At 41.1% G+C, this 20,207-nt stretch overlaps 1 protein-coding gene and 1 pseudogene across 11 annotated transcripts in view; one reads left to right on the plus strand and one right to left on the minus strand.

Annotated features, from left to right (window-relative positions):
• The window catches only part of ZCCHC14 (zinc finger CCHC-type containing 14), a 69,065-nt gene that overhangs the window by 25,384 nt on the left and 23,474 nt on the right, over positions 1–20,207 (plus strand). For all 11 annotated transcript variants that reach the window (XR_004973603.1, XR_004973604.1, XR_004973606.1 and 8 more), the window contains exons 2-3: positions 4,487–4,610; positions 14,059–14,132. Coding sequence is in view for 7 of the 11 variants with exons in the window: in XM_036345746.1 (XP_036201639.1) it covers positions 4,487–4,610; positions 14,059–14,132 (198 nt within the window). In the remaining 4 variants the exon portion in view is untranslated. The remainder of the gene's footprint in view (positions 1–4,486; positions 4,611–14,058; positions 14,133–20,207) is intronic.
• On the minus strand, positions 2,239–4,491 carry LOC118674236 (annotated as a pseudogene).

Below are 20,207 nucleotides of genomic sequence, written 5' to 3' on the forward strand. Positions count from 1 at the left end.
CGTATTGGATTGGTGGTGTCATTTCCTTGAGTTATATTAACTTCCAGGTTACCAGACTTATGATGAGTTCCTTTTCTTGTGCCGTATCTCCTGTGAGGTACAGGCCTGCCAGTCCTGTGCTGTGCGTGCACAGTGAGACTTGTCTGCACAAAGCAGGGAGACCTTCCTGCTCCAGTGGCTTTGACAAAGGTGGGAATAGAGAGAGCTTGTTGTGTATATGGCATATGGTCTTACTGCAGTTCTATGAATGATTGCTGTTGCTCTGTATTTCATGTGGTGAATGCTGGCTCAGCCCTGCAGGAGTTGTGGCCATCTCCGTCCTCTCCTCCTAACTCTCTGTCTCTGCCTCAGTGCCCCCCCTCCAGAGCTTTATTGAGGTGATGAAGTTTATGCTTGTACTGCACTTACAGGTGCTTTTGATCAGTTCCCACCTATTAAGTAATTAAGTAAACTAATGAGAACCAAGGCCAGGGAGCTCAGGGGTGGGGTGAGATGGGGTACATGTCTTAAGTCAAACCTGTGGCAGAAGCACGATCAAAAGACATGCTCCTTTCCCTTTATTATGTATGTAGTATAGTGTTTCTTCACTGTACTACTGTGAGAAGTCATGCCTCTTTTGATAAACTTTAAAATCTTAACTTACCTCTATTGTTTGACATTTTTTTTCAAATGAAAAACCATTATGATTTCTATTAAAGAAAATACAACGTCTCAGTTAAGAACTATGGTAACTATATTTACTCATTAAATACTAAGTTTTCTAAAACACAACTTGAAAACATCTGGCATGCATGTTTAATCTGAGTACAGTGGATTCAAGATCACGTATACATGTTACATGCATCAAGGCTATTTTTTTAAACATATGTTTTTATTGATTTTTTTTATTGCTTAAAATATTACAGAGTAGTACATTTGTCTCCTTTCCTTTTCCCCTTGACCTCCCCCCAGCCTCCCATACCCCCCAATGTCTTGCGTCCATTGGTTATGCTTATCTGCATGCATACAAGTCCTTTGGTTGATCTCTTACCCGTCCCCCCAACCTTCCCGCTGTACTTTGACAGTCTGTTTAATGCTGCTCTGCCTCTGTATCTATTTTTGTTCATCAGTTTATAATGCTCTTTATTATCCATGATTGAGTGAGATCATGTGGTATTTTTCCTTCATTGACTGGCTTATTTCACTTAGCATAATGCTCTCTAGTTCCATCCATGCTGTTGCAAATGGTAAGAATTCCTTCTTTTTTACAGCAGCATAGTATTCCATTGTGTAGATGTACCACAATTTTCTAATCCATTCATCTGTTGATGGGCACTTAGGCTGTTTCCAAATCTTAGCTATGGTAAATTGTGCTGCTATGAACATAGGGGTGCATATATCCTTTCTGATTGGTGTTTCTGGTTTATATTGGTGTTTCTGGGATATATTCCTAGCAGTGGGATCAATGGGTCAAATGGCAGTTCCATTTTAACTTTTTGAGGAAACTCCATACTGTCTTCCATAGTGGCTGCACCAGTCTGCATTCCCACCAGCAATACACGAGGGTTCCTTTTTCTCCGCATCCTCTCCAGCACTTGTCGTTTGTTGATTTGTTGATGATAGCTATTCTGACAGGTGTGAGATGGTACCTCATTGTTGTTTTGATTTGAATCTCTCGGATGATTAGTGACTTTGAGCATGTTTTCATATGTCTCTTGGCTTTCTTAATGTCCTCTTTTGAAAAGTGTCTATTTAGGTCCTTTGCCCATTTTTTGACTGGATTGTTTATCTTCCTTTTGTTAAATTGTATGAGTTCCCTATAAATGTTGGAGATTAAACCCTTATCGGTGATAACATAGGCAAATATGTTCTCCCATGCAGTGGGCTTTCTTGTTGTTTTGTTGATGGTTTCTTTTGCTGTGCAGAAGCTTTTTATTTTGATGTAGTCCCATTTGTTTATTTTCTCTTTAGTTTCCAATGCCCTAGGAGATGTATCGGTGAAGAAATTGCTTCGGCATATGTCTGAGATTTTGTTGCCTTTGGATTCCTCTAGTATTTTTATGGTTTCCTGTCTTACATTTAAGTCCTTTATCCATTTGGAGTGTATTTTTGTGTATGGTGTAAGTTGGTGATCTAGTTTCATTTTTTTTGCATGTATCTGTCCAATTTTCCCAGCACCACTTATTGAAGAGACTGTCTTGACTCCATTGTATGTTCTTGCCTCCTTTGTCAAATATTAATTGAGCATATTGGTTTGGGTCGATTTCTGGGTTCTCTATTCTATTCCATAGATCTATATGTCTGTTCTTGTGCCAGTACCAGGCAGTTTTGAGAACAGTGGCTTTGTAATACAGCTTGATATCTGGTATTGAGATCCCACGCATCAAGGCTATTAATTACAAATTATAGTCATCGTCATGTTTTCTTTTCAATGCATTTGTTGATTCATTAGCAGTATTTTGTGATGACACCATGTTAGGGGTAATAAGAATGTTTTTGACCCAATTAATGATGGATTAATTAGAACATTCTGAACTGCTGATGTTACAGGAATTGATGCTTTTACGGCTGGGGACTGTGAAGTGAGTATCTGTACTGTAAACCGTTGCCCTGTGAGGGACATTGGAGTCCCTACTTTAGTTGAAACTGACATGGTTTGTGGGGTTGGTTTGCCAAGTGTGGGAGTACTTGGTCTGCTAGTAACTGAACCAACATTAATCGTGGAACTGTTATTCTTCCTGCAGAAGTAGATGCTGGTTTTGGAAAGATTTAAGTCTATAGTTTGGAGCAGTCAAGTAATATCTATCAGGTGGTAATCTAGGACCTGGATATGGCTTGATTAATGGCATTGGGTTTGATTTCTTTGCCTTCCAATCTATAATAATAAAAGTGTAATATGCTAATTAGACCGGACAGCTGGATGACCAGGCAAAGCCTGGGCTGCGAGAGCCGAGGCCCTTGCATGAATTTTGTGCATCAGGCCTCTAGTATATAATAAAAAAATCTCCTGGGGAAGGAGAGGTAAAAGACTGGTCCGCACACCACTGGATTGCCAATCGCACATCATCTGCATCAACAGTAGCTTTCTTAGCATGCCTTGAATAAATGCTTGCAACATCTAGAATTGTGGTCACATATCAGAAGGCAAACTACAACATCTGACTTAAAACTCTTGGCTTGTATTCTGTAATCTCCATATCCTTCAGGATTTGTGCCATCATCTGTGCATCTTTTGGCATGCTCTTGGGAGAAGCCATCTTGCCAGACTCCATGATATCCGGTGATCAGACTTACCGAGCCAAATCACCCACGTTAATTTGTTTCAATCCCTCAATCTTGATGCAAGTTCTTTGCCTAGTTTAGTTTTTCCAACCCCTGGTGTACCCAAGAGCAGGATGTTCAGAAGTAACAAGATGGCTCTGGAAACCTCGGCATGAGGACCCTAAGCACAACCTATTGTTTGAAATTTTGATACACATTCAGTTGCGACTCTGAAGAAGTTAAAGCATTGGTCATTATTTTCTTCTAAATCCTACACGTCATAAATATATTTTGACTGTAAAATTTTCAAATAAAAAGTTGTTATTAAGGGGGGAAAAATAAAAGTTATTGCTTCCTCCCCACCACACCCAAGAAAGTCTCTTCTCCCTCCTCCCTCATGCCTATCCTCAGGTCACTACAGTTAAGGTTTGCCATATCCTTCCAGGACCCTTTCCATTCATTTACATACAAACACCTTCTCTTTAAACCAAAGAAAAGGAGGAGGGTATGGAATGATACTCTATGGCTTGTTTTTTAATCTTCCTATTTGTTGACAAGCTTTCATGGTGGTTTTATGACTATACCTAGTTCATCTGTAGGTGCGCTGTCTTGATTTAGTCAAGTCTCTTGGTAGCTATTTAAGGTGTTTTCAGTTTTTCACTATTACAAACACTGCTGCAGCAAGCACCCTATCCTCTTGCCCCTCCCCCGCCACACACACACATCTTTTTCACATGTAAGTACTTAGTTTGATGAATTCCTAGAAATGGAATTGTAATATAATTTCAGAATATGCTTTTTTAAAATGTACCCTCAACTAGATCCAGTTCTATTCCATCCTTTATCGCTGTTTTTATAGCATTTTATGATTTATTCAAGATTTGTAGAAGGACAGTGTAAGTCTTGCTGTGTAATTATTTTTAAAGGCTCTGTCTCACATATAGGCTTATAATTCATGACCGCTTGGCTGACATAGTTTTATCCAGTCCAGCGAACCATGGACGCAAGACACAAATTCCCATGTTTGCTTAATGTTCTCTGGGCTGTTTTTAAATTTCAGTGGTGAGTAGTAGATTGGTGAAATTTTTGACTTTCACAGGAAGCGCTTATTGTTACACTTGTAATACCTGTTTTATAGAAAAATTTGAAACTACTGTAAACATAAATGACTTTTAAATAACAATGAAAATCACTCCATATGAACCAAATGGAAGAAAATAAGATGATTATGTTTTTGTCCCTTTAGGTCACTCCAAGAACCGAAACCCCTGTCACTAGTGTCAGTAATAGTTTGGAGAATGCACTACGTACATCAGCACATTCCACTGAGGAGTCGCTGCCCAAGAGGACTGTGGGAAAACACTCCAAAGGTGAGTCTGTCCATCTGCAAGGCTGAAGGGAAGGAGTTGTACTAGAGCGGAGAGGGGAGATCTTGCGCTGATATTTGTAAATGCTTTTAGATCTCTCGTATACGCTAATTGTAGTAAGTTGTATTCTTTTTCTACATTCTATAAGTAATACGTGACTGTATCTTGGCTGTAAAAATCTCAAATGTTGATGTTTATTAAGGAGAGAAAAGTGAAAGTTGTTACATCCTCCTACCACCAAAATAAGTAAATTCTAGAGCAGCAGTATCCTGAAGAACTTTCTACAATAATGGAATGGCCTGCATCTGCACTAATTTGTTTGCCACCAGTCACTTGTGCCTTTGAGCGCGTTTGAAACGTGACTTAAACAACTAAGGACCTGAAATTTCATTTATTTTTCGTTGCAAATTGCAATTGCAGTAGCTCAGTGTGGACCATGGCTACCATATTGGGCAGTACAGCTTTGGACTGGATGGAGGGCACATTTTAGATGAAGCTGTGAGTTCCTTGGTTCTGGTTGCCTGACTTTTGCAGCCAGCTTGGACAGTCAGAGTCAGTTGCTGTACAGTTGGTAAGCTGTGTGGAGGTATGGGGGATTCCAGGGGGGTGAAGGTGATGTGTAGGACTAGATGGCTCGACAGTGAACCCCAAGTCTGCAGAGTCGTCAGATGGGCCAGGATGACCCTGACTTGGATGGTTGTCATGAGGCCCCAAGCCATTTGCTCCCTCACTCAGCTGGCCTTTGTTCCTTCCCCCTTTTGTTTGTATCTCTTCTAGAACTGAGCTGCACTAAGGTGGGAGCCATACCTGCTTGTCTTGTGTTTTCCATTCTCTGTCTCCCTCCTGTCTCAGGCACAGTGCTTTGCGCCTCACAGATGCTTAGTAAGCACTTTATTTTTTAAATAAAGCTCCATTTTTATAAAATCATAGCAAGCCACCCGTCTGTGACTTGGGTCATATGCTGGATATATCTGTATTCTAACATCTACACCCATGTTTATTTATAAGTGACCATGACATGGTATTAAAACAGTAAGTCCTTATAGCAGCCGTGGGGCATAGTCAGCTTGTTTTATGTACTCCGCTCCAGGGACCATCATTCTCAGGACACAGCAGGGCCTCATCTGCAAGGATGGTGTCACTCAGTCATAGGCACTTTCTCTCCTAAAACTGTTCTTGTCCTTTTTCCTTCTGAGTGTCATCCAGGGAACAGTGCCTGGTGGGGTGTTGCTCCCTTTGTCTCCAGACAGTCCAGCATAGTAGAACTTGTGCTCTGCACCCTTCTGATCTGAAGGGCTGGCCTTTTCTTCACCACAGTGGTTTTTCCTCAAGGCATAACTATCAGGAACCCCCTCACTCCTTTTTAAAAATGTAATTGCAGAATATGTGGCTGTTACCTCTGTCACTCTTTTTGTCCGTGTTTGTTGGTGCCCAGAGAGCCAGTTTTAGCATCACTGGTGCCAGACATCAATTATCTATAGTATTCTCCATTCAGTGGTCATAGTTGGTAATAGTTTCTTCCATCCAGAAATTATTAAGCAAGCTAACTTGGTTTTTTGTCACACTTTTTGTACTATTCTGTTCAGCCTAGGTTAATGCTCTTTTGGAAGTCTAAAGTCACTCTAAGTATTATTATAATAACCTTTTCTCATTGCCTTTTCTGTAATCCACGTGTGTTTTGGTTTTTCTCTGCTTATTTGGAAGTTTGTACAGATACAGTTTCACTTATAAAATAAAGAATTCAGACGTTTCCATTTCTTTTGTATAAGAGTCAGGGAATAGCAGTAAGGACATTGTGAAACCCTGACTGCTCTGGTCAGATCGTGTTCCAAGCCTATTACATAGACTAGCCCACATAATTTTCTGAAGAACTCTGTGGGGGCTCAGTTATACCTATTTAATTCTAATATCAATCCCATGAAGAGATTCTTGCCCCATTTTACAGATGGAAGAACTGAGTCACAGATAAGTAACATTCCCAAGATAAGCTAATGCTCTTACCACTAATGTTAGACTGAAGAAACAGAAAATGAAAATCAAGATGGCAGTGCTTAAAAAGAACACATTAAAAAATGAGTGTTAACTTTTTTTCTATACTGTTTTATGTGAACATTTTCAAGTGCTGGCATAGAGAGAACAGTATAGTAGTTGTCCACATCTGGCTTCAGCAACAGGTAATCGATTGTGTATTCCTTTGGGGCCTTGAGTTACTCAGGAATGTTGTGCAGGACTGTTGTACACAGTCTGGGAAAGGAAGTCTCCCCAAATCCAGTCACTTGTATTTATTATTATTATTATTAAAACTTAGGGAGACCGTTATAATGTACAAGGTGAGGTGGAAATTACTTTTAATAATATTCTAAGTGAAAGAAGTTCTATAACATTTTACTTTACTTGCCTGTCCCTTATCTGCCCATCTCTCCATCCATCAAAACATTACTTTTTTGATGCATTTCAAAGTAAGTTGTTAATGATTGGGGTAGTTCTCCTGATCTGCCATAGTTGTCATGTCTGATCATGTGTGCTGTACACCCACAGCCTACAGCTTAGTTCCTGGATGAACAGTGGGTTCTCCGTAACTCCTGAGTCCTGCATTCTGACTTGAGCATCCTTTTCTCTGAAGCTGCTCTCATGGAAGGTCACAAATGACTCCTTGGGTGATAAGTCAGCTTTTATTTCACCTGGCATTTGTGACTACTCCACTCCAGACTTTGTCCCCCCTTGTTTTCTTTTCATTTTTTAAATTGTGGGACATCAGACATATACAAGCCTTGGTGTAGCACATTCCACTGATCTCCTGGCAACACGCTGGCCAGGTTTTTCCTTCCTTTCTTTTCGCTTCTGTTTGCTTTGCAGTTCCTTCTTCTTCTGCCCCTTAAACATTAGTGCTCTCCTGGCTCTTTCTTGGTCCCCCACTTAACACTGAGCAGTCTTCTCTGAGCCACTGTCCATCTGTTGATGACTTCAGATCTGAGAGTCCAGCTGTGACCATTCTCCTGGACCCCAAGCCCCTGTGAACTCGCCAGTCAGTGACTATTTCCACCTAGATGGTGCTGGGAGCCGGTCCATCCTTGCTGTTTCAAGGGACCTGGCATATATGGCATACTGTTCTTAATATGTTTGTCACCTTCTTGGCACTATGTGTTTTAACCAAGGTCTCCTCTCTGAGAAAGGTTGTTTCCCCAGGTAGGGATTTTCCCCTGAAGTTAGGGAGGGAATAAAACCCCTCAACTAAGTGCCAGGCGGGTAATTAATCACTTTAACTACGAACAATCATGCTTAAGCTACATAATCTTTACTCCCTGGAATGGAGATAAGAAACGCCCTAACCTTTGTAATAGAGATTGATAGGATTGAATCAACTGGTATAAATACAGATGTAACAAGACAGCAAGAGACAGAACTTAGAAGACAGAACCAAGAGACATAGAATCTAGACACAGAACCTAGAGACAGAAGAACTTCGCTGGAGAGAACGTGGCAAAAGATCCTGGACAGAAACTGGAGACAGAACCTAGAGACAGAACCTAGCGAGAGAATCTGGCTGAAGAACCTAGAGACAGAACCTGGCTACAGAGCCTAGATGGAACATGGCGGGAGAACCTGACTAGAACCTGGTGACTGAGCCTGGCTGGAGAGCCTGGACAGAGCCTGGCTGGAGAACCTAGCGAGGGAACATGGCTACAGAACCTGGCTGGAGAACCTGGAGAACCTGGCTGGAGAACCTAGCAAGAGAACATGGACACAGAACCTGGTTGGAGATCCTAACCAGAACTTCACTGGAGATCCAGACCAGAACTTGGCTGGAGATCCTGGCTAGAGATCCTGGCTAGGCTGCTGATCAACTGAATGCTGTCTCCGTGTCATTCCTTCTTCGCCGACTCCGTCCACACCTTTGGGGACCCCTGGACCTGCTGGGGTTGGACCCCAGCAAGATGGTTCACTAGTACCTCAGTCAGTGTGCCTAGAATGCAATCATGGCTTCCATGGCACCCCCTAATATGGTTTCCAATATTCATGATTGATAACCAATGTCAGGCACTTGGGACAAAACCTCGAAGTCTCAGACCTCGCAGTCCTGGCATGCCTATCCCTGTAAGGCTGTTGTGGTTTCTTCTTACCACCACTGGGCCACCATCCTGGATCAGGCCTCTGTCTTCTCTGCTGCCTGTGGGTTCATCTCTCCAGCCCATTTTCTGAGCAGGGACCTGCCCAGCATGTTGGATCCCCTGCTTAGGGAAGCCTGGCAACAGCACTGTTGGCAGCAGCTAATGTCCTGCAACACTAACCAACCTGCAGCTTGCGTGTGCTCACCTACTTGATACCACAGACCCATGTAGTGGGAACCATCATTCCTTTTGTTCACGATTAAAGAACTGCCCAAGGTCACTGAGCTAGAAAGTGTCCTATTTCAGACTGAGCCCGTCTCACTGCAGAGCCTGTGGGTTTACCTTAACCTGCAGAGAGGCCTGAGTTTCTTTATGTGCCCTTTGTGGGGTTGGTGGGCTGGCCCTGTCTGTGCCCTTGCCTCCTTGTGACTGTCCTCCCCTCTCTGCTCTGGTCTCCTGTCACCCCTCTCTTTGTGTCCTGGCTCCCACGGTGACTAAACTTACTAAAACACAACGCACTGTCATACCTGGGCCTGGCCACTGTGTTGCTCTGCCCAGATGGACCCTTCCCTTTGAGGTGTAGCTCAAGTATTACCAGTTTGAACTCTGTAATTTTTCTGTCACTATGGCTGGTACTGTGCTGAATATATAGTAATGCTGAAGAAAGTGTTTGCCCTGAAACATAAATAAGTGAAATTACACAGACTCCAAAATGCAAGTGTCTTATCACTAACCACTCAAATGGAAAATGTGTGTTCATTTCCTGTTTTTGCTACTTTAGAAATATCTTTTATCAGCTTTGTGTTTTCTCAATTATGTGCTACTTTTGTTTCTATCTCTATTTATGATAGAGTCCTTAAGTATAGCATGATATGTGTCCTAAAAAGATGTAGAAAAAAAGGATCAGCTTAATCAGTGTAGTAGTGAATGTTCACATTTTAACAACAGCTGAGAGAAGCAATGCTTTTAAAATGTATCCCCATTAACACAGGCAAGTAAATGAAAGTGAGAAAGCAAGTTGATATTTTAGGAACATTATTATTCAGCTAGACTTTTAAGAATACAGTTTTTCAATTTTTAAATGAAAACTAGATTTCAGTAATAAAATTTTAAAGCAGGAAGCATCTTAAATGTTACTCTGATTTAGTGTCTTTATTTCAAGTATGAAGACGAGTTTGCTTATATAGATCTTAGGAGAAGGAGTTGTTTGTGCTACAAAATTATTATTTTTTCATCTTTTCTCTAAGTCATAAATATTATCCTTGTTACTATGATTTATTTTAGTGTAGTTTTGGTAATTTTTGAAGTGGGTTCTTGTTACTGGGCATATAGAATTAAATTGATACAGATACCTTGAAATAAAAGACATATTTGGCAGAAAACTACCAACCACCCAGTTTTTTCCAGAAGACATTAGAAAGGGAAAACATTTCAAAAGAGTGGCTTATTCTTGGAACATATTAAAGCCATTATCTAGAGGTGTCTTATAAATACTGATGTAACCGTGGCTCTTACAAATCATTTGAAGATGCTTGTAAGTGAATGGTCCTGAGGCTGTGGCAGTTTATCCAGGCGCTCCATGAGCTGAAGTGAAGAGAATGTGTTGCTGGTCCTAGGACCTGCTGGCTGTGTGGCCTCTCTGTCAGTCATTGTCCTAAGTCATCTGTGACTCTGCCAGCCCCAGTGACTGCTCCTGCTTCAGGCCTTTCAGCTGCTTGCCTGGGCTTTTATTACAACACATTTGTATTTTCTACACAAAACTCCCTCCCTCTTGTTTCAGTTACATTAGTGTATTGGTTTTTATTTTTTAATTTATTTTATTTATTTTTTTTAAATACTTGTATATTTTTATTGAATTCAGAGAGGAAAGGAGATGGAGAGAGAGAGATAGAAACATCAATGATGAAAGAGAATCATTCATCGGCTGCCTCCTGCATGCCCCACACTGGGGATCAAGCCCACAACCCAGGCATGTGGCCTGACCCGGAATTGAACCATGACCTACTGGTTCATAGGTTGACACTCAACCACTGAGCCACACCAGCTGGGTTTAATTGATTTTAGAGAGGGAGGAAGGGAGAGAGAGAGAAACATCATTGTCAGAGAGAAACATTGATCAGTTGCCTCCCATTACGTACCGGGACCGGGTACCAAATCCAAAACCTGCCCTGACCAGGAATCTAGCCAGTGACCTTTCAGTGCATGGGATGGTGCTCAACCAACTGAGCAATACTGGCCAGGGCTAGTGTATTGGTTTTTAAAATTGGGTATTGAGCCCTGGCCAGGTAGCTTAATTGTTAGTTAGTGTCGTCGTCCCTATATGAGAAAGTTTCGGGTTCAGCCCTCCATCAGGGCACATAGAAGAAACAACCAATGAATGCATAAATAGGTGGAACAACAAATTGATGTGTTTCTCTCTCTCTCTCTCTCAAATCAACTTAAAATTTTTTTAAGGAATTAAAATTAGGTGTTGATTCAATTCTAAAAGTAGTTTAATGCATTTTACTAATACATTTTATTAGTAGTTATGTGATCTAATTTGTAAGATTTGAGAGTTTCTAGTGTGCATCTTGAATGAATAAAAGAAGAAAAGTTTGAACAAACAAAATTTTAAAAGGAAAAAGCACATTGTCCTTTTCTTTCTCATCTCAACCTGGTCTAGACTCCTATCCCTTTGTCCAACATAGACATACCTATACGCAGTCTGGATCCCAGCCCCCTTTCTCCTGTCCCCAAGCGTTTCACCAGATGGACGCTCCTATCCTTCCTAGTCCGCCTTTAGAGCACTGTTCCTGGCCATGACTGGCTCATCTCCGACCAAATAGAAGTGCGCCCTGTATGTCTTCGAGTCTTTCCAGTTGATGCAAATCCCGTCTTCACAGTCACCTTTCACTTTCTGTCCTTCAGGTGATGGATTGATATCTAGCCCCTAAAATTTACACGTTTGCTTGTACTCTTCAGAAAGTAGTGGGACTTCTGTGACTGTTAGATGACTCAGTCTGCAGGACTGACCAGGAAGGTGAGAGACAAAGGAGGAGAGGGGGTCACTTCATCTACCAGTAGACTTTAAGTGGATTGTAAATAGATATTTATATGCATATAGATGTTCTTTAAAATTATGAAACCACATTACAGAAATGTTGAGGAAAGGCTACTCATAATTTTACCACCAATTAGTATAATTATTCCTGTTATCATTGCTATTACTTTTGATAATTTATTTTTAGTTTGTTTTACTTTTATACTTTAAACAACTATAATCATGTTTTACATATAATTTATATTTTTTAGTTGTATTATAAGCATTTTTTCATGGCTTTGTTTTTGTAAATGTGGTCTTTAATATAGCTCCAAAACTGAAAGTGTACTTAAACATCTTTGAATCTTAATTAAGCATCCCATAACGCTGCCCTCCACATCGCCATTGTCAGTGATGTCTGCTACAGAACGTCATCCCACAGGTGCCCTCCTGCCTTTGCATTCCTGCAGGCTCCCCTTCTCCCGTTTTTAGAGCCTTGTGTAATGGCAGGTGTTGTTTCCTGAGAGGGCAGTATGAAGGGAATTTCACTGGGAGGAAAGTGGCAGAACTTTTAAGCCATTTATTTGATCCAGAGCTTTCCCAGTGGCAAAAGCTGCTACAGCATCCCTATACGTAGGGTTGGTGGCACTGACTTACAGAGCTAAAACAAAGCACCGTGTCAGTTGGTCTGATGGTTTTGAAGAGTCTTCACAAACATTTCAGTCCTGGAATTCAAGTGCTTTTTTTTATTTGAAAACAGCTGAATAATGTTCATCTGCTTTTCACATTTTCCTGTCCAGATATGAGTCACTTCCTGCTTTCAGACCAGATGAGGTTTTGTGTTTTTGTTTTTTGCTTCTTTCCATAAATCCTAATATTATTCAGTTCTGGGACACTTAGGTACACATTGGTGTTCTGTGGCCAAGGAAAATGCTGACTAGATTTTTCTGTATTCATTGATTTTATATATCCTATTGTTTAAAAAAGTTGAAGATCTGGATTAGAATGATGTCATTGTGGGTAAGTTTTTTTAGAATAGTGGTTCTGAAAACATAAAAGCTGTTTATTTGCTGACTGACTGAGGAAGTCATACAGGAACAGTGAGTAGTTTGAGTGCAAGTAAAGAGCTGTACAATCTCTGAATGTAGTGTTTTCTTTATTTTGCCAGAATGGGAACACATACTCTTATTTTTTGGAGTAATTCCTTCCTATAAGGTGCTTATTTTAAATTTAAAACACTCTAAACCCATGGTCGGCAAACTGCGGCTCACGAGCCATATGCGGCTCTTTGGCCCCTTGAGTGTGGCTCTTCCACAACATACCACAAAATACCACACGCGGGCGCGCGCGCGTACAGTGCGATTGAAACTTCGTGGCCCATGTGCAGAAGTTGGTATTTTGTGGAAGAGCCACACTCAGGGGGCCAAAGAGCCACATATGGCTTCCTTGGAGAAGACTTTGGGAAACATTGGTGTGGCAGACCAGGAGCATGGGCATCTGTAGGAATTGTAACAGTTACGTTGAGTATTGGACCGTTGGGTTGAAAGGTCTGTAGAAATCCTCATAGAACACTGCCATATGTCCTCCAGAAAGAGTAAAAGTAATGGAAGAAGGTGTTCTAATGCATCATTTTATTCTTGAGGATAAAAAAATGCACCCGTGTGTGTGAAAAGGATGGTATGAAGAGGCTAGTACCTTTAGAACTCTCTAATGGTGGTTTGTCTTTTTTTGTCATTGTCCGTCTGTGCAGCCAGTCTCTGACAATCCTCAATATTCTTTAGAGGTAGCATTAGGAATCTTCACTGTTTCTCCTATAACTGCTGCCCTTTTCACCTCCAGCCTTGCCCTGTCAAAGAAGGATGAGACAAGAAGACCCAATGAGAGGCTCTGGGCAGCTGTGTCTAAAACAGTAATAGTGGAAAACGTTGAGCATTAGTTTTTCAGAAATTGGAACAGATCATAACTAATCTTCAGTTAAAATTAGTTCATACTTGTGTGCATTCAAATAAACTTATGTTCTCTTTTCAAACACTGTTCTCCTTTTCTATGATTTGTATTTATTTTTTTTGCCTGTTTTTCTTGCTTTACTTTTAAATTCACCTTCCATTCCTGAGTGTGACAGCTTTTTGCTTCCTCTTAAGTTTCTCATTCCAGGTGGACACACCGCAGAAGATACTGAGCAGCGTTGGGCATTGAAAGCCTTATTTTGAAAATTGCTAAAATATTAAATGCTAAAGTAATATGTACTTCAGGGTTTTATTTCATTTTTATAATTTTGTTTGTTGTTTGTTGTTTTTGTGTGTGTTTTTTTTTACTTTTACAGTGAGTGTTGAAAAGATAGACCTGAAGGGATTATCACACAAAAAAAATGAAAGAAATGTTGAATGTTCCTTTGAGGTAAGATGCTAAGTTTTTTTCCCCTTTTCTCCTCTAAGGGATAGGAGGGAACATTTACCATGAATTGATACTTTTATTTATCTAAATAAAAAATAGGCCATTTTGCAAAACACTACTAGTGCTGTGGGAATTAGAGAGCTGGGACTTGGCCTATGGGTGGGCCATCTCCAGGACTGGGCTTGTTGGGCTTTAGCCTAGGGGGCATCACTCCCTGACCTCAGTGGCCTCCATGAGGGGGATGGGCCGGAGCTCTGGAACAGCCTGGAGTTAACAGTTCAGTTTTATCCCTGTCAGCCAAGTGACTGAGGACAATGCTGAACATCTGTGCCCTAATACCTCCAGTCAGTAAAGGAGGAAGAGTTTGGGGGAGAATGAAATGAGACAGCCCCTTCAAAGCACTCAGCACACGATCTGGGTATAGTAAAAGCCTGCAAACAAAAGCTCTTCTTCTCTACCCACTAGATGACAAGAGCTTCTTGGTCTATATGGTGAATGCTTTCTACACTGACATACTCAGCTGCTAGTAGTTGCTTACCTAACGTGGAGAATTGTGAAAATTGAGACTGTACATTATGATTAGAGACCCTCCAAGGCAGTGCTAGACACTTCTTACGTTTGGTGACCCGAACTTAGTTTCTTGGTCCCACTTAGCTATTGAAGAGGCAGGGTAATGAATTTGGGTGGCCATGTCCCTGAGGTTCTGTTACTTGCCCAGCATGTTGTGTGAGGTTCTCCTTTGACCATGTGCCTGAATACTGATTGATAAGGAAAATCTGCTTCCTGCATTATTGGAGAATGTTCTCAGGAATAAAAGCTTCTGTGTAGTATTTAGTATGTATACTATATGCAGTTTACTAGTTTTTCAAAGAGTATAGCTGCCTGAAAATACTTTAAATACGTTTTTCACTAAAAGGATAAAATTTCATTTGTTTTGGGAGGTACTGCATTGTGAGAATCAGTTGTTAAGCTACCGAGGTCTTTTCAAAATGTATGGAAAAGACGTTAGGTTTTGGAGATTGCTAAAGCTTACGACTAGCACCCAAACTCAGGAGCCAGTAAACCTCGGAATTCCAGCATCATTCAGGCCAGTAGACATCAGGAGCCCAGCAAGTCCCCAGACCCTGGACACGCTGTCTTCTCCCTCCACTTGCTGCCTTTTTTGCCGTTTAGTGTTTCCTGAGGGGCTGTTGGCAATTATTATTTGCCTCCATAGGGCCTACTGAGCATAGGGTGGATCTGGGATTGTTGGCCCCACTCACAGGCCATCTGGTCATCTGGGCTTTGAGTTGCCCCTGTCTTCAGTCCTGTTACTTGTGGCAGGGAATTGGGCTTGTGCAGCATGAGATGCAGAAATCCTATACAACACAACTGCCTGCTGCTACTCACTAAAGAAATGAGCTTTGCCAGAATAGACACGTGGCCTCTCACGACCTCTCGGAGGAGGAGGGGATTATAAGCAGGAGAAGGAGGCAGTAGCAGACTGGTGGGGATGGGGACCCATGTCAGAGTCCTCTGAAAGCAAGCTGCACAACTCCACAAGGAGCCTGGAGCCACTGGCCTTCAGGCTAGTCACAGCTCTGAGCTTGCTGCACTAGACTAGGAACTATTGCTTGGAGTTGACCCTGATGACTGTCACACAGGGTTAGATGGTTTTACCCCAATGGTCAAGCTGAAGTGTCTGAGAAGCTGACGTTTCCTCATGTGATACCTGGTAAAAGTGTTCTTGTATTTAGGAAAGTGAAATCCTATCAGTAGTCCAACTAGCTATTCTTTTGAGGTGGGAACTTGTGCCCAAAGGAATTTACAGTCCAGAGTGCATTTGTTGGATGGTATTCAAGGTACAAAGGGAAGATATAATCAACATTTTTAAAAAATTAATCTTATTTACAAAACACACCATTAATTTGTGCAGCTTAAACTGCGTGCTTGTGTGCTGGTGAGTTGTCCTCTACTCTTAAATAAGCGACTGCTTGTAGGATACAGATACATATAATTCACATGTAAGACAAGTGCAACCACCTTACGGTTCTGTTTCACTGTGGTCACTCTAGCTAGCTGTCGTCTGATCCTATATAGCTCTATAGAGAGGGAGAACTGGTGGGCTGCAGGGCGAGAAGACAACAACGTATCTTTAAACTTTTTCCCATTTTAATGCCCCCCCCCAAAAAAATTAAGTCCCTATAGAGTTTTTTCTGTTTTACAAATCAAGTTGATTCTAAAATTTATATGGGAAGAACTATAGAATACTCAAAATGATTTGGAAAAGAAAAAAGTTGTGAGACTCACAGTACCCTGTTTTAAGAGTTACTGTTACACCACAGGAATCCTGACACTGGCGTTGCTGCAAGGGTAGAGGCATTGATCAGAACAGAACAGTGTTCAGAATTAGCCTCAGATGGAAGTGGTCCATTGATTTTTGACAAAGATTCAAAGGCAGTTCAATGAAGAAAGGATTTTTTTCAACAAATGGTTCTAGAACAGATATTCCATACACAAAAAAAATGAACCTTGATCAAATCTCACCTCTTATACAGAAATTAACTTAAATTTTATTACAGACCTAAATGTAGAACCTAAAACTACAAAAATCTGAGAAAAAAGCATAGGAGAAAGCTTTGTGACTTAAATGAGGCAAAGGTTTTTTTGAATACAATGTCAAAAATATCCATAAAAGACAAAATAAATATACTAGACTTCATCAAAATTTAAAACTTGCTCTTCAAAAGGCACTGCTAAGAAAATGAAAAGACAAGGAAGGCACAGATTAGGAGAAAATAGTTGCAAATTACATATCTGATAAATAATTTGTATTCAAAATACATAAAGAACTCTCAAGCTCAATAATAAAACAGTCCAGTAAAACATGAGCCAAAGATTTGAACATACACTTCACCAAGGAAGATGTATGGATGGCAAAGAGCATACATGAACAGATGTTCAGCATCATTAGTAGTTAGGAAAATACCAATTAAAACCACAGCAAGATAGCCCGGGCAATGTGGCTCAGCAGTTGAATGATTGAGCATGGACCCAGGAACCAAGAGATCATCGGTTTGATTTCTACTCAGGGCACTTGCCCTAGTTGTGGGCTGATTCCCAATAGGGGGCATGCAGGAAGCAGCTGATCGGTGATGTTTCTCTCTCATCGATGTTTCTATCTCTCTATCCCTCTCCTTCTCTCTCGAAAAATCAATAAAAAATATTAAAAAAACAACAACACAGCAAGATACTAGATGAGTCTTAGAATGTCTAAAAGTAAAAAGACTGACCATACCAAGTGCTGGCAGGTTTGTGGAAGAACTGGCTGTCTACTACGCTGCAGATGGAAATGTAAAATGGTGTGAGTACTTTGGAAAATAATTTGGCAGTTTTTTAAAAAGTTAAACATATTCCTAAAATATGACCCATCAGTTCCATTCCTAAGTATCTATCCAAAGGAAATGAAAGCATATGTTCATACAAAGATTTGTATATGAATATTCATAGCAGCCTTAGTTATAACACCCCACATATCTCTCCACAAGAGAATGGATAAACAAACTATTATATCATATTCAGACAGTGGAGCACTACTCAAAAAGAGTAAACTCTTGATGCACTCAGCAATTGGTATGAAACTCAGTTATGCTGTGTGAAAGAAACCAGACCTCCCCCGCAACCAAAAAAAGAGTCCATTTACATAGCATTCTAGAAAATGCAAGCTACAGTGACAGAAAGCAGGTCACTGGCTTCCTAGGAAGGGGCAGCAGGAAACTCCTGGGGGCGAAGGACATGTACACTATATTGATTGGAGAGATGGTTTCATTATGGGTATATACATATGTCGAAGCATCAGATTGTGCCCTTTAAATGTATGAAGTTCTGCTCTACTCAGTTTGCTCATTGGTTAGAGCATTAGCCCGAGAACTGAGGGTTTTGAGTTTGATTCCAGTCAAAGTCACGTACCTCATTTGCAGGCTCTATCCCAGCCCCTGTTGGGGCACGTGCAAGAGGCAACCAATCAATGTCTCTCTTTCACATCCATGTTTCTCTCTGTCTCTTCCCCTCCTGTCGACTCTTTCTGAAAAATCAATGGAAAAAATATCCTCAGGTGAGGATTAACAAAAATAAAAATAAAATATGATTATTAAAAAATAAAATAAATAAGTGCAGTTCATTGTCAGTTATAAGTTAATAAAACTTTTAAATAAATAGATGTCTAAGATTAAACCTTTTCTTTTGTCCACAGAACACTAACTAATGAAGATTAAATAGTCCTTTACATAGGTTATCCTTTGTATATGGAAATAAATAGCTATTATACTGTGATCAGAGCAATAAAAAAAAAACCTTATTAAGAGTGTCTGCCATACCTCAATGGGATTCAACAGTCTGTTGCTAACAGTATAGAAAGACTCTGAAATATTTTTTTCCTGAAAGCCTTCACTTATTCAGGGAGAAATCAATGATTCTCTGCCCCACCAATTTTCTCAGCCTTGCTTATCTCTAGTTTTGATTTTTATGTATCATTGTTTTCCAGGATACAAATTAAAGATTACTTTTTTATAGGAAGACATAATCCCAGATCAAGATGGTTTCAAGATACACAAATCTACTACAAACAGGAGTTTGAGTTTCCTCTTCTTTTCCATGTAGATGGATGGTTCTGTTTTTGCTGAAATTGTAATTGCTGGTTACAAGGAAACCAAGTCAGTATACAGGAAGCAAGTGAGAATAAAATTAGTATTTAACTTTGTACATGTGAAATGCCCAAATTTTACCAGCTTTTTCAAATTCATTTTGAGGAATTGGAATAACTAAAACTAAAAAAAGTTTTTTTAGTTATTACACATGAAGGGAAGGGAGGGAAAAACATCAAAAGACTACACAAACCCTTGAAATACCTATTAGATTGTAGAGCTTTATTGACTTAAAAAGAACTATAGAGCCCTGGCCCGTGTGGCTCAGTTGGTTGGTTGTCATCCTGTGCACCAGGAGGTCGCCAGTTTGATTCTGGTCAAGGGCACATGCCCAGGTTTCTGGTTCAGTTCCCCAGTAGGGGGCATGCAGGAGGCAACAGATTGATGTTGCACCCTCACATAGATTATTCTCTCTCTCCCTCTCCCTTCCTCTCTAAAATCAATACACTATTCTTTTTTAAAAAACTATAGAATACTATGAATAAAAAGAAAACATTTTTATGCCATTCTTCCTTAAGAGCCTAGACATTATTTTATTGCTTTATCTTTTCTTTAAAATTTAATTATTTAAAAATAACCCAAGAATATTTTTTCCATTGATTTTTAGAGGGAGTGGAAGGGAGGAGGGAGAAACATCCATGTGAGAGAGACATATCGATTGGTTGCCTCCTGAACCCCAACTGGGGCCAGGGATCCAACCTGCAATAAGGAATCCAACCCACAACCCTCCGGTGTATGAGCCCATGCTCTAACCACTGAACGAACACACTGGTCAGGGTGAAAATTTAATTTGTCATCTCAAAACAGTCTTAACTGCTCTGAATATTTTATCACTGTTAGCAAAGGATGAATCTTGTCAACTATTTTTTTAATTTAGTTTTTGTTTTCATCATATACTAGAGGCCCGGTGCATGAAAATTTGTGCACTGGGAGGCGGGGGGGGGGGGCACGTTCCTCAGCCCGGCTTGCCCCCTCTCACAGTCCAGGAGCCCTCAGGGGATGTCCTACTGACAGCTTAGTCTGGCCTCCCTCTGTGGGAGTTGACCAGGCTGATCATGGGAAGGTGCTGCCCCCATCACCCCGCTGCTGCTGCCACTGCCGCTGCTGCGGTGGCTGGCCCTCGCTTCTTAGTGCTGGCCCTACCCTGCACCCACTGGTGGGTGGGGGGCAATCTGGGGCCAGGCTGACTGGAGGAGGGGCTGTGGGAGGTTGAGGCACAGCAGGTCGCACCCCATCCAGCCTCTGCGAAGGCATGGCGCCGGTACTGGGCCCACCACTGCCTCTGCGGCTGCCTCTGCAGAAGGGACAGCACTGGGACCCAGACCACACAGCCCCCTGTCCCGCTGCCTCTGCGGAAGGGGCCCCATCATTGGACCGGCCTGTGCTGCGGCCTCTC

The sequence above is a fragment of the Myotis myotis genome, unplaced genomic scaffold (genome assembly GCF_014108235.1).
Source record: "Myotis myotis isolate mMyoMyo1 unplaced genomic scaffold, mMyoMyo1.p scaffold_m19_p_19, whole genome shotgun sequence".
NCBI lineage: Eukaryota > Metazoa > Chordata > Mammalia > Chiroptera > Vespertilionidae > Myotis > Myotis myotis.